A 14,618-nucleotide genomic window follows, 5' to 3' on the forward strand; every position below is an offset into this window, starting at 1 on the left:
GAGTGGTTCAACAGCTCTGATCATGTAGTGATTGTTTGCAGGTAGTGGTAGACCTGATGGCGGTTCACCCTGTGTTGTTGGTAGACCTACCTCGTGTCAGGTCTGTACCTAGTAGGCAGACTCTGGTATTGACAGTCCAATCAGAAGGTTACCCAGCACCTCACTTTGAGTGGTTCCACAGCTCTGATCATGTAGTGATTGTTTGCAAGTAGTGGTAGACCTGATGGCGGTTCACCCTGTGTTGTTGGTAGACCTACCTCTTGTCAGGTCTGTACCTAGTAGGCAGACTCTAGTATTGACAGTCCAATCAGAAGGTTACCCAGCACCTCACTTTGAGTGGTTCCGCAGCTCTGATCATGTAGTGATTGTTTGCAAGTAGTGGTAGACCTGATGGCGGTTCACCCTGTGTTGTTGGTAGACCTACCTCGTGTCAGGTCTGTACCTAGTAGGCAGACTCTGGTATTGACAGTCCAATCAGAAGGTTACCCAGCACCTCACTTTGAGTGGTTCCACAGCTCTGATCATGTAGTGATTGTTTGCAAGTAGTGGTAGACCTGATGGCGGTTCACCCTGTGTTGTTGGTAGACCTACCTCGTGTCAGGTCTGTACCTAGTAGGCAGACTCTGGTATTGACAGTCCAATCAGAAGGTTACCCAGCACCTCACTTTGAGTGGTTCCACAGCTCTGATCATGTAGTGATTGTTTGCAAGTAGTGGTAGACCTGATGGCGGTTCACCCTGTGTTGTTGGTAGACCTACCTCGTGTCAGGTCTGTACCTAGTAGGCAGACTCTAGTATTGACAGTCCAATCAGAAGGTTACCCAGCACCTCACTTTGAGTGGTTCCGCAGCTCTGATCATGTAGTGATTGTTTGCAGGTAGTGGTAGACCTGATGGCAGTTCGTCCTGTGTTGTTGGTAGACCTACCCCGGGTCAGGTCTGTACCTAGTAGGCAGACTCTAGTATTGACAGTCCAAGCAGAAGGTTACCCAGCACCTCACTATGAGTGGTTCCACAGCTCTGATCATGAATTGATTGTTTGCAGGTAGTGGTAGACCTGATGGCAGTTCGTCCTGTGTTGTTGGTAGACCTACCTCGTGTCAGGTCTGTACCTAGTAGGCAGACTCTAGTATTGACAGTCCAAGCAGAAGGTTACCCGGCACCTCACTTTGAGTGGTTCAACAGCTCTGATCATGTAGTGATTGTTTGCAGGTAGTGGTAGACCTGATGGCAGTTCACCCTGTGTTGTTGGTAGACCTACCCCGGGTCAGGTCTGTACCTAGTAGGCAGACTCTAGTATTGACAGTCCAAGCAGAAGGTTACCCAGCACCTCACTATGAGTGGTTCCGCAGCTCTGATCATGTAGTGATTGTTTGCAGGTAGTGGTAGACCTGATGGCAGTTCACCCTGTGTTGTTGGTAGACCTACCTCGTGTCAGGTCTGTACCTAGTAGGCAGACTCTGGTATTGACAGTCCAAGCAGAAGGTTACCCAGCACCTCACTATGAGTGGTTCCGCAGCTCTGATCATGTAGTGATTGTTTGCAGGTAGTGGTAGACCTGATGGCAGTTCACCCTGTGTTGTTGGTAGACCTACCTCGTGTCAGGTCTGTACCTAGTAGGCAGACTCTGGTATTGACAGTCCAAGCAGAAGGTTACCCAGCACCTCACTATGAGTGGTTCCGCAGCTCTGATCATGTAGTGATTGTTTGCAGGTAGTGGTAGACCTGATGGCAGTTCACCCTGTGTTGTTGGTAGACCTACCTCGTGTCAGGTCTGTACCTAGTAGGCAGACTCTGGTATTGACAGTCCAAGCAGAAGGTTACCCAGCACCTCACTATGAGTGGTTCCGCAGCTCTGATGATGACTGTGCAATGCCTAACATTGTTCTCAATGAGTCGTCCAACTTGATTGAGGTATTCTAATTAATATTTATGCTATATATCTAAGAATTGTTGTATACAAGAATAATATGCTTAAAAATAGATGCAACAAAAGTAGCACAATAGATGTCTAATTTTGTGTTTTTCTGCCTTTAAATTAAAAAAAAAAAATACTTGTATGGAAATAATTTAGTTAAACATTGTGTCAGATTTAGTCCTCATTTAAATAACATTATGTTTAATGAGTACTACTTAGGTTTGCTGACACATGGAAGGTAATAATGTGTTTTTGGTGAAATGTTAATAGTTTAGTATGGAATAACTTATATTTCCAAATTCGGTCAAATAAATTCATAAGTGAGAAAACTACAACAGTTTACTAATTCTTAAAAATAAAAAAATAACTTAGGAACTCTAATTTGCACTTTTTTCATTTTTTCCCTTAACTATTAGGCACATAACAATGCTACGACATACTAAATTATTCCATTTTCAAGCTCTACAAAATGGTGTAGAAATAGATCACACACTAGATTCATATTCCTGATATATGAATCTGAACGTATGGTGTTTTTGGCCTCTGGAGACCTAAAAACAAAAAAGCAAGTCGGTTCTGGGTCCAAGTCTTACCATGAGACCAATGGTAACAGCTTACTAAGTTTTGTAACCCGTGTGGCAAGGGAGGAAACTTTGACTTTGGCATGCGCAAAACAGGTGCGGGGTGATTGGCCGCAGTTTTGGCATATGGGATATTTGCCAAAAATGTAAGTACGGTAAATTAAAATACTCACACTAACTTCAAACATTCTTTTGGCAACACTGCTTAACAAACTTAATGATGAAACCCAAAACTCGTCTAAACTTCAATAGAAAGAGATGTAACAAAATTATAACTTTTTTCTTAGCAATATAATTGTTATTCTTTCAACATTTTTGTTTAGGTGAAGAATGCAGGACTATATGATGAAGGTCTTTACTGTTGTAGAGTTTATAATGAAGCTGGGGAAATCTTCTCCAGTACATGCAGACTCTCTGTAAGTAGTTTAAATTATTTGTAATTTTATAATTAGTTTATTTCAAGGAGTAATCAGTTTTCCCTAATTTTCCATTGGGCCTTTGAGTTATATATTCCATTATTTCCTCCATATCACAATGAAATATGTGTTTATACATTCTAATCAGGCACTCAAAGACTGTAGGAATTGTGTATTAAAATCTTTCATTAAATTATCAAACGCACATTGCTTGATCATTCCCCCCCCCCTCCCCTAAATAATAAAGAAGTGCACAACGATTAGTTTTATCAAATTGGCCAGGGTAGAATGCTTGTCAGACCTACAAGTCATTCTAAAAGTTAGGCAACCTATATATTAATAGGCAAGCATGTTTCTTTAAAACCTTTTTTCTCAGCTCGTGTGCGTCACAGGGAGATCTACACATACTGTTGGAAAGATATTTTCCTGTAGATGTGCAGAATCCCTTTATAAATTAAAATAGGCTCAAAAATAAGCAAAAAAAATCAGTTTACAAATTTGAAAAAAATAACATGTATCTTATGGGTTGCCATGCTGGTGATGAAATAACAACAAAATGTAAACAGAAAATCAAAACAAATGGAAGAAATTCCAATCACATGTTTTTATTTACAGTGTAGGGAGAAAATAGAGAAGTCTGTACATTAATTATTTTTGGTCGAGTTTCGACCACAGGACGACCACTAGTTTTTTTAAATACATAAAATTAACACTTTGATGACTATCATTAATAAGCATCGGTAATAATTGAATTTACAGATATTTTTAGGTCTTGTATAACATGGCGTATCTTGTGGAGTTTGTAGCTCAGTCAAGATAGGCTATTATAAACAACCCGAGGAGTTATTTTGTTTTAACGTACAGTTTATCTCTATTTTTCCTTCTACAGGTATTCGAAAGACCTCCAGATGACTACTTAGGTAAGAGTTGTTTATCTTACATAAAATTGAAAAGCATTTGTTGTGTGTAATCGTTAAAACTATATTTCTTGTTAATCAAAAACAGGGAAACAGGTGATGCCTATTTAAATCTGCCAGCTCTCTCTTTTCTTATTTTGTCATAGTATCAGTGTAGAATGTCAATTAGTCTCCATTCACTCATAAAGTGTACTGATATAAAAATACTATTCTCTCTTAAGGTTTTGGATACCTGCTGTGTTTATTTTTACGATGCTTCAGTTCACACTAATGTGTCTTTAGATGGACATTTTTAAAGAGTTTGTCTACAAGTCAGAAACGACATTTAACGACAATAAAACATGTAAGCACAGCTCAAAATGAAAATGATAGTTTTACTTCACAGGAGTGCAACCAGACTCAAAGTTAAATTCATTTGTTAATTAGGTATTCTTGTTAAAGGGCTCTTTGGACGGGGGGCCACCAGTTGACCGACAAGATACTTGGTCGTCTTGCCACTAGACCGTCTTTTTTAATTAAATAGATAATTACTGAAAACCAGTACGTCGACAAGTTATTTCATCGTCAGTCCAGTTGACCGGCCTGTAAATCTAAATTATTATACACGAGAAACCAACTTGTCGTCAATCCTCCCGACCGACTTACCACTTGCTCGTCTTTTAGGTGGGGATGTGTTTGAGCGGCAGTGCCAGCGGCGCGCGCAGCTGTGGAGGGCCCTGCAGGCGTACCAACTTCTGTATCTTGTAGCGGCGGTTTTCATTCCGACGATTTTCAGCTATCACAATGCAGCGGACTAGTGATGTTTTTATTACGTTTAATTGTTTGTTTCTCAATCGATATTTTGTTATACACAGTACAGTGAATATAAATAGGCCTATATTAGTTTACTTCAATGAAATAAATGTTTTATTTAACTAAATAAATAAAAATACGCCGATTGAACAAATAAAATTGTTACAGACAACAGGAAGTCCTTATATGATCAAAAAAGTGTTTATCTTTATTAAAAAATTACTGAAATTTGTAAACTTACTGCTGGCGACAAGGGTGGTGCCATGCATAGGTTTATCAATAAATAAGATAAACATGGACAACCTTATGCAGCTATAAGTCAGGAAACATTTGTAGAAACATTAAAATGCAATACCAATTTATGAAATATGATAAAATATTTACAGGAAATGTTGATTACTGTATATACATCGTGAGTATCTCCAGCAGTTACACACTGGTGATCTTTGAGTTAACTCTTTTAAACTCATTGAATATTACTTTTTTTCGTTTTGAAATAAATTCTGTAATACTTTGAAATTGCTCGAATTTGAGCAACATGTACACGAGTTTGTATATTAAATTAACTAACATATTTATGTAATAGGAGGGTCAAATATTGTGAACAGTGGTGAGGTAACTACCGTTACATTTATTCAATTGAGAGATAAATACAAATTGATAATACCGGTTATTTGCTTTGTTGTCTATTTTTCCCTCTCTTAAAAAAATAAAATAAAGAATGAATTTAGACTTTTGGTGACATTAGTTTGTACTATTTCTCCTTAAATGACACTGCTGTCTTGGTAAGCAATAGTTATCTCGGTAAACTATTTATTTGCTGAAGTGCACAGTGTGCTACTTAGCCTGAGAAACATCTTTTGTTTTATGATTTTGTTGTAGGCCTATTGAAAACCTTGTCTAGAAGGAATTCCCATTGCCTGTGTTACCGGGGAGAAGTTTTTCTTAGTAAAGTCTGTAGACGTCTTCGGTTTTACACAGAAACATGTAATTATAATTGAAGAAGTACATGTTTTATCCTCTCACGTTGTTGCATGGACAATACTATGGTGATTCAATTCTGTGTACTTCAATTGTCTAACTGGCCCTAACTGACGCATCCTTGTTCTTTTTTTTACTAAATAATGTAGTCTTTACTTCCGTAGATCTTTGCGTTTTATTGTGTAACTGTCCTCAAGTAAGTCTGTGTTCTGAGTAAGTACTTCAAATGCACGGCACTACTGTATATTCAGATTTTCTAATGAACTAATATAAGGATAAAAAGAAGTATAGACATGTATGTATGACAGAGTATGTCTACTCCTTTTATCTATGGTACTATTTCCAAGTTCATCTGGACGACCCTGCAAATCGTTTCTAGTAAAAAAAAATATTTGGTTTATGTTTATGAACTTGTATGAGTGTTGTTAACTAAAGCTAAATTCACATCAAATTAATTAATTTAATTTATTTTAATAGTTTTCTAATTAATTTCAGTTTTAAGAACATATAGTAAATAAATCCTTGTTGAAACGGCTGTACTATCCATGCACTTATTGTCAAACTATATGTTCAAAGATTCCTGGACGGCAATGTTATGGAGCAGAGGTACTGGATCTAGGGTTAATACAGTTTTGTGACGTAAGGTATATCATTGCAGAAGTAGTTAGCTCAAGAATTATGACGCGGATGACAAAGATTGGTAGTTTTTGCTATAATAATAAAAGAAATATCAAACCCCAAGTACATAAAATCATTCACAGTTTTTTTTCACAGTCTATTGAATAGCCTGCAGTTAAGTTCACTCTAATGAAGAATATAGACGTGGCCAGAGTTCCAAACTATTTAAGTAACAACTGTTTACATGAACTATCCTAGTGTGCAATGTACTTATTGAATTTTCATTAGTAATATATCATGGCTATATCGTTTATGTAAAAGTATCAAAAGATAGTAAAACGAAAACGAAACAATCAACCAAGACCAGTGACCGAAACAAGTGTCGAGCTGGCGGCGCCGCGCCTACCTCGGGATTCCCCGAGGGCAATAATTCATCTTTGAAGTAACACCGGTAACACTGACTCACTGGCCGACACGGATACCCGCCTACCACCCCCTTTGTGTCGTCACCCTATGACCACCGGTCGGTCAGCCACCCATCCAAGGAAACTCTAGACATCGGCGGCTCTTTGTAGTTCGTTGACCAGCGTATTTTCTAGAGTTGAATGTATACCCTCACTCACACCAGGGAATAAGTAAACTGTAGTAGTTTTCTTGTTTATGAAAATATTTGCATCAAATTAGAAAAAAATCATTTATTTATTTATAAAATGTTATTATTTTACACAAAAAAACACACTTTTACCCTCCCTGTTGCAGCAAACCTAAGTACTTGTTAAACTTATTCTATTTAAATATGGAATAACTGTGATATTTTCAAGAAGTCATTTTAGTGTAAATCCAATCAGGCAAATAGAAATTTGCTTAGTCTGCAGGTTTGTTGCGGTGGGGGTATATTTCGTCATAAACTCTTTTCCACTTAAGAGTCTTCAATAGTAAAGTGGCAACTAAAACGCGACTCCAGCGACCCAATTCTGGCGGCGCTCTAGAACTACCCGAAGGCCTTTTCCGGTATTACGCGTGCCGCATCACACAAGTAGTTTTCCCGCGCCCCTATTCAAACGCTTGTAGGCGAAGAAAAAGAAAGCGAGTTGACGACCGAGGCTAGGTCGACCCGATCGACTTCGACAGCTGTTTTACTGTCTCTCTCCCTCTCTCTCTCTCTCTCTCTCTGTCTTTGGATGTGTAGGGTTGGCGAGGGTTGTAAAATTGCTGAAAGTGAAAGGGACGTGGCTGGCGCTACGTTCCTAGTTTTTGGCCTCTTGATGCTAACACTGGGTCGGCTACTCGAGATCAAACAACAGCGTGTGTTTAGTACAAAATTGGGTCCACAGTCACATCTATCTATATCTATTTACTTATTTAATACGCAAGCAGGATTTTTGTGACAATTACTCATCCGAAACTACTGAACCGATTGACATGTTTTTGGTGTCATTGGAAAGAGCGTAACGTGAAGTTGTGCAGGAAACTTTCTTTTTAGGTAAATAATTAGAGAGTGAGGCCCTGGGACCCTTTAAAGTTTCGTATTTCTCCATAAGATTAACATGGGAAACAAACATTGTTTTGAAACTCCAGCTGTTGTCAGGAATTAAATATTAACTAGTGTACTTGTTGCTCGAAATCGAGCAATTGCAAAGAAGTACAGGAGTTATTTATAAACAAATGAAATAATTAATTGCTCCCCATGGAAGCATGAGAGTTCTGTAGAGTTTAAAGTAGCCTACACCTTATTGTCTACAAATTGGCTAAATAACTTAGGTACAGTACATTATAAAAGCTGACAGACTTTTTATGTTGACTTAAATTGTAAGCTTACCATTTCCCGTCCATGGGCAGTTTGATAGTTAAAAAATAACCCTTTAAACTGGAATAGGACTGTTATGTAAATTGTGAGTATTTCCATTAGTTAATAATCTTTTAGTTGACTCTTTTAAAATCATCGGAAATTATGACTGTTATTAGTTTTTTAACAAGTCATTTGTTTATATGTAACTCCTGTACTTCTTTGCAATTGCTCGATTTCGAGCAATATGTACACTAGTTAACCTATAATTTTATACAATAGCTAAAATATTCCACATTCCAACCAAATTTCTGGCCGAAAGTAGTTTTTAATTGCATTTTAATTGAATGATTTGTAACGAATCGAATTGAACCATAATTGTGGTTAATACTAGGGACTAACAATTAAGGGACACTAGGTTCTAAATACTACAAGTGCAGAAGGGCACGGTACCCATTCGAGCCGTGTCCATATTTTGTTAAATTAATAGTAGTTTACAGCAACTGGATAAACATTTTACAATATTTATGTAGAAATATGTGCATGATTTAGAAAGTCATTAAGCTGGAAAACTGCAATATACTACAGACTTTTCAGAGAGGTTACGTATTCATTCAGCTTAGTGAAAACATAATATAGATACGTATACAAATAAGAACTTGAACTCTTTGAGAGCCATTGAATGTTATTAGACGAAAAGGGTTGTGCATGTTTACTAGCGCTACTCAGCAACAAAAACCATTTAATTTATCTCTAAAATGTATATTATTAAAGTGCACTGAGCAGCAGCCTAAAAAATCTATGTAACTTACCTATATAGTTACAAAATACTCAAACTCGCATTGTGACATTATAATTCGGCTAATATTTCTCCAACAGATAATTCATCTACAGAGAAGAATTTTATTGTACTCTTACCGTGTCTAATAACATCCAAAGACAAAAACCTTGCCTAAAAATGGTACCTGTCTTAACAAATTATTTGCAGTGGCCTATATTACGGACCGTGGCTCACTGGTTGGTAACATTATTGAAAATAACACGACATTTTGGCTGTAAAAATGGCCCAATTAGTAAATACTATTTAAGCAGCTACTGTCATAACAGAAAGGTCATATTCCTTTTAAACTAGATCACATCATCCTTTATAAGATACGTTGATTAACAATGCATGTAAACGTCAATAAATTACGTAACAGCCAATTTATTTTTTTGCTTTTTGGAAATGCCAAATTTCTATGTAATTTCCATTATTTGTTGCCAATGAAGCCACACACCCATATAAATGAGGAGACCCCTAACAGTTCAAGAATAAAAGCTAACTTCACTTCAAGTATATTCCACTACACCTAACATTCCGTAGAGAGATTATATTGACATCTTTATGAAATTGATAAGGCTGAGACAATTAACTGACATCCCCCATGTCAAGGAATTCCAGTTTTAACAGTAACCCCACAACCAATTAATTTCTCCCACCAATACTATTTTAATACTATTTAAAGGTTCTTTCAAAGGAAGAGATACCAGACTAACATATTAATAAAAACTCCGATTACGTACAGTATGGGAAATATTTTATTCATTGAATGATCAACTATATTTGGCAACTAACGCAATTAATATCATTTTAGCGAATTTCCCCTATAGGGAATAAGCTATTACCGTAGTACTCATGGTAAGACCTGGACCCAGGACCGATTTACTTTTTCGTTTTGAGGTCCCTAGAGACCAAAAACACCATCCGTTCAAATGTATATATATATAGATATATATATATTTATACATAAATATACATATACATATTTATATATATATATTTTTGGATTGGTTTTTCTATGATTATTCTAAAAAAACTCCCTCCAAAAAGTTAACATAAAACAATATAACGAATAGAGACTAATCACACTATAACACTAGAACAGTTCCAGAATTTGTGTAAAACTGGTTTACAAATTGTTATACTGTACTGTATATACAACTTTATTTTACTTGGGGTTTTCTACGAAATAAACTAAAACAAAACTATAATGCGACAAGATGGTAAGGTCATAAGAATACTAGAATGATAAAATCGTCCATAAAACAACTACAAAAAAAAAAAAAAAAAAAAAAAAAAAAAAACTAAAAACCCCGCCTATGCCGTTTGAGTTCCAGTACGGGATGGGACTGGTTCTGAAGACTAGGAGTTTCCTTGTTTTTTTTTTTTAGTCATTTCTAGGAAGAGGCACTTTCTAGTTTACAGCCCCAATGTGCGGCTGTTTAGTTTGATCACATTGTTGCCGCCCTTTTCGGGACACTAAATCATAATATCCACAAAGGCAACACACAACACTACTAAACTTACCCATATTCGAAACAGATGGCTTTTAAAAACATTGGGCCCAATCAATAGATTTTAAAGTACAGAATTTAATTATGACATTTAATATGATTAAAATCTAATCTCTAATTAAATTTTAATTAGAGTACAGGTAAAATAAGCATCGCAACGTAAACAATGTCAAGCGTAAGTATTTTATGACGGTTTGCTAAACAAATTTTAATTTAAATGTGTTAAAATTTTGGTAGCATGAACTAACGTTTCGGAATCCAGACAGATAACGCAAAACTTATACAGTACGGTATGACATAAATTATAAATTAAATGTAACATGACTGTAAAAAATAAGATGGGACAACAACGATAATTAAGTTGTAAATAGTGATTTTGTGTTGTCTTCACTTGATGTTGATGTTCATTATCTGACAAGGTCATTTGTTTCTGTTTAGTAATGTAAAATGTGACAATGTTTGATTAAAACACAAGTATCAGGAGACCAAGCTTGCTCGAGGTGTCAGGTTATTTCATAAGTAGCGATGCATATTTGGCTAAATACACTCTCGCCAATTCAGTCAATACAAAAAGACTATTTTAATGTCTATCGTATTTCGTATTCGTATTTCAGGAGAAGACCTCTCGTTCATCTTTACATGCAAACACTACGTAAAATACCTTCTGGGCCGTGACAGACAGACAGAAATTGAGATAAAACACTAAAAGCTTTTTAATGTATAAACGCAAAAATAACCGAAAATAAATAATTCTGAACAGTGTACAGACAAAACTCTAATTTTATTTGTGATCAACTACCGTACATTAAAGTAAACAAAAATCAGCTGTGTGTGGTTTCTAATGCTATTCTTATGGAGACAATGTTACGTTATATATAATTTTGTGTTGAAATTTGGGGAAATTAACTATTTTTCCCGCCATCACGGGATCGAGTCCTTTAATTTGAGCCCTCTCCCGTCCTTCTACGACTTCCCAGTCACCCACAATTTTGAGGTAAAGACCGCGGCTTACGTAATAACGTAATTAATATATAGATATGAGGAGTTTACTTGTATGGTATAATGTACCAATCGTAATAGATGAAATGATTGAATCCATTGCTAAACAGCTGCTTATTTGCTATAGCAGAATTGAAAACAAGCTCATTTTGATAGGTTATCTATACACAAAACCTTATTCGTTTTCTAGTTTAGTTTGTTAATTAATGATGCATATGACGAAAAATATAGTTCACCACACGGGCAATTTTCAACTCTCGCTCATTTACCGACCTCGGCTTTGCCTAGGTCGTAAAACTTGACCTCGGGTCAAAAAGAGTCACTTGAGGTCCTAGTGATTAAATATTCTAATAAGATAATTGTTTTGACGCTAATATGCAGTTTGTAACAACTGTAAAAAATAAAGATGTTTGAGTAGCCGACCCTGTAAGTCAACATAAAGTTTAAATGAGTGTTTTAAAGTTTGTTTAATATTTATGCCAATGTTAGTAATTAACAATGTTTAATATTTAGAAAATCATAAAAAAATCTTACTTTAATAAAAACAATTGTTATTGTAGGCGTACCACTATCACACACTGTACACTACTGCAATGTCTTGTTTGTGTTTTTATGCCATATATTAGGGTCTTTTGTCTTATATATCCTTTTGTGTTCCTTGTTCACTTATAATAAATCAACATTAACAATTCATTATAATTAACAAGGGAAATCTAATTTTTTAACACATTTTACAACTAAAATTAAGTCTATTTGAATGATTAGCCAGCTGTACACTTTAATAACCCCAGTATTATGTATTCGATATTGTTACTTATGCATTGTAATTACATTTTAACGTTGGTCAATTTTAGAAAAGGGTTTGTCAATCATTAAATTTTAAGTTGTTATTTCATGACAACGTAATACGAAGTTGACGTACCACTTTAGCATTGCTCTGCATTTTACCCAGAACTGAAAGAGTAATATTTTTTTTTATTACAATTAAATAATATCTCATGAACTGCCATGCTGTAATAGCTAGTTTCCGGCGTAGGGCTATGGGAGTAATAACACCCTGGATGCCCCAAACTCGTGCCGATTATTAAGTATTGTGTGAACCCAAATCAGCTATTATTATTTCTTTTTCTTCGCCTCCATACTAGGTACATGGCTAAAACCTTCTTTTGCCATGGTGTTAGCATCGCAACTACTGAGCCACAACTGAACAGAAAATAATAAATATTCAGGCGTGAATAATATTCTAATTAATAACTATAAACTTTTTAAAACCTCATACCATCAAAAGAGTACTAGTTGGAGCAAGGTAATAAGAAAAAAAACCTATAGTTTACCCAAGAATTGAGAGTTTTAAAGCAGGAAAGAGCTAAAGACCCCCTACAGTGACAGTTCCATGTGACGTCAGGCCTCTGCCAGACCATAGGACACTATACATACAACATACAACCATGATATGAGTCATGATGACATACTGTTTTTTTGGTCAGATATTGTAGAGATTTAAATCATATACATTGTATACTTATTCCCATACTGATGGGTTGAGGCGTTCGAAAGTTATGGGACTTTGAAATCTCAAATTTAGACAACTTTCTTCACCCAGAAAATCATATTTTCAGTCTTACAGTATTTTCAATTAAATTCTCAACAGTTGATACAATTTGTCCTCTTGATTTAATGTTTAAAGGTATTTCAAACCTACATCCTTATTCCTTATAAAGTAAAATTCAGAGACATGCCGGGAGACAGCTATAGTGTAAGAGTTCCTTATCTATTATCAGGCTCATGTAACCTATATCCTTGTCCTTCTACTGTCTGTGCTGTAGTTTGACCAAGTTCATACAGCACAGGTCAGTTTCATACAGCACGGACAGGATATAGGAATATTCTCAAGTCATTAAACAAGCCAAGTACAGTTAAAAAAAAAATAAAATCGAAGATGCAGACGGAGACTCCAGAAAATTGCGGCACATCGTAAATAAGGTTGCAGGACGTCCAAGTAGGAAGGAAAAATTCCCAATAGAAGCATTCTGCGCGCACTATGGCACTGCCACCTCTGTCCAGATAATAATTGTATGCAATAATTTAGATTCAATTTAATTATTAATTAAATTAATTTAATTATTAATCATTCCCTAAGACTTTTGAAGCATGGCTTTGCATAATTCCATATTCACTTGACATTTCCCACCCTCCAACTTGCCTCCACTTCCTCTACGTCGTGGACCTGTTTCCATCATTCCCTAAGACTTTTTAAGCATGGCTTTGTATTATTCTATAGTTACTTGACATTTCCCACACTCCAGACCTTTTGCCCTTGCAACTTGCCTCCATTTCCTCTACGTCGCGGACCTGTTTCCATCATTCCCTAAGCCTTTTTAAGCATGGCCTTGTATAATTCCATCGTCACTTGACATGTCCCACACTCCAGACCTTTTGTCCTTGCAACTTCCCTCCACTTCCTCTACGTCGTGGGCCTGTTTCCATCACTCCCTAAGCCTTTTTAAGCATGGTTTTGTATTATTCCATTGTCACTTGATATTTCCCACACTCCAGACCTTTTGCCCTTGCAACTTGCCTCCATTTCCTCTACTTCGCGGACCTGTTTCCATCATTCCCTAAGCCTTTTTAAGCATGGCGTTGTATAATTCCATCGTCACTTGACATGTCCCACACTCCAGACCTTTTGTCCTTGCAACTTCCCTCCACTTCCTCTACGTCGTGGACCTGTTTCCATCATTCCTCAAGCCTTTTTAAGCATGGTGTTGTATATTTCCATAGTCACTTGATATTTCCCACACTCCAGACCTTTTGCCCTTGCAACTTGCCTCCACTTCCTCTACGTCGTGGACCTGTTTCCATCATTCCTCAAGCCTTTTTGAGCATGGTGTTGTATATTTCCATAGTCACTTTATATTCCCCACACTCCAGACCTTTTGCCCTTGCAACTTCCCTCCACTTCCTCTACGTCGTGGGCCTGTTTCCATCACTCCCTAAGCCTTTTTAAGCATTGTTTTGTATTATTCCATTGTCACTTGATATTTCCCACACTCCAGACCTTTTGCCCTTGCAACTTGCCTCCATTTCCTCTACGTCGCAGACCTGTTTCCATCATTCCCTAAGCCTTTTTAAGCATGGCGTTGTATAATTCCATCGTCACTTGACATGTCCCACACTCCAGACCTTTTGTCCTTGCAACTTACCTCCACTTCCTCTACGTCGTGAACCTGTTTCCATCATTCCTCAAGCCTTTTTAAGCATGGTGTTGTATATTTCCA

The 14,618-nt window shown here is 36.6% G+C and overlaps 1 protein-coding gene across 1 annotated transcript in view; it reads left to right on the forward strand.

The window, feature by feature from the left end:
- The first annotated feature begins 223 nt into the window (after positions 1-223).
- LOC128997578 (mucosa-associated lymphoid tissue lymphoma translocation protein 1-like) overlaps positions 224-14,618 on the forward strand; it is a 50,488-nt gene continuing 36,093 nt past the window's right edge. The window contains exons 1-7 of the mRNA XM_054423217.1: positions 224-358; positions 877-930; positions 1,044-1,193; positions 1,378-1,527; positions 1,712-1,912; positions 2,821-2,913; positions 3,803-3,833. Coding sequence (XP_054279192.1) covers positions 224-358; positions 877-930; positions 1,044-1,193; positions 1,378-1,527; positions 1,712-1,912; positions 2,821-2,913; positions 3,803-3,833 — 814 coding nt within the window. The remainder of the gene's footprint in view (positions 359-876; positions 931-1,043; positions 1,194-1,377; positions 1,528-1,711; positions 1,913-2,820; positions 2,914-3,802; positions 3,834-14,618) is intronic.

This window comes from Macrosteles quadrilineatus, unplaced genomic scaffold, assembly GCF_028750875.1.
Source record: "Macrosteles quadrilineatus isolate MER2022 unplaced genomic scaffold, UCM_ALF_1.0 Scaffold_6__1_contigs__length_79288215, whole genome shotgun sequence".
In the NCBI taxonomy this organism is placed as follows: Eukaryota; Metazoa; Arthropoda; class Insecta; order Hemiptera; family Cicadellidae; genus Macrosteles; species Macrosteles quadrilineatus.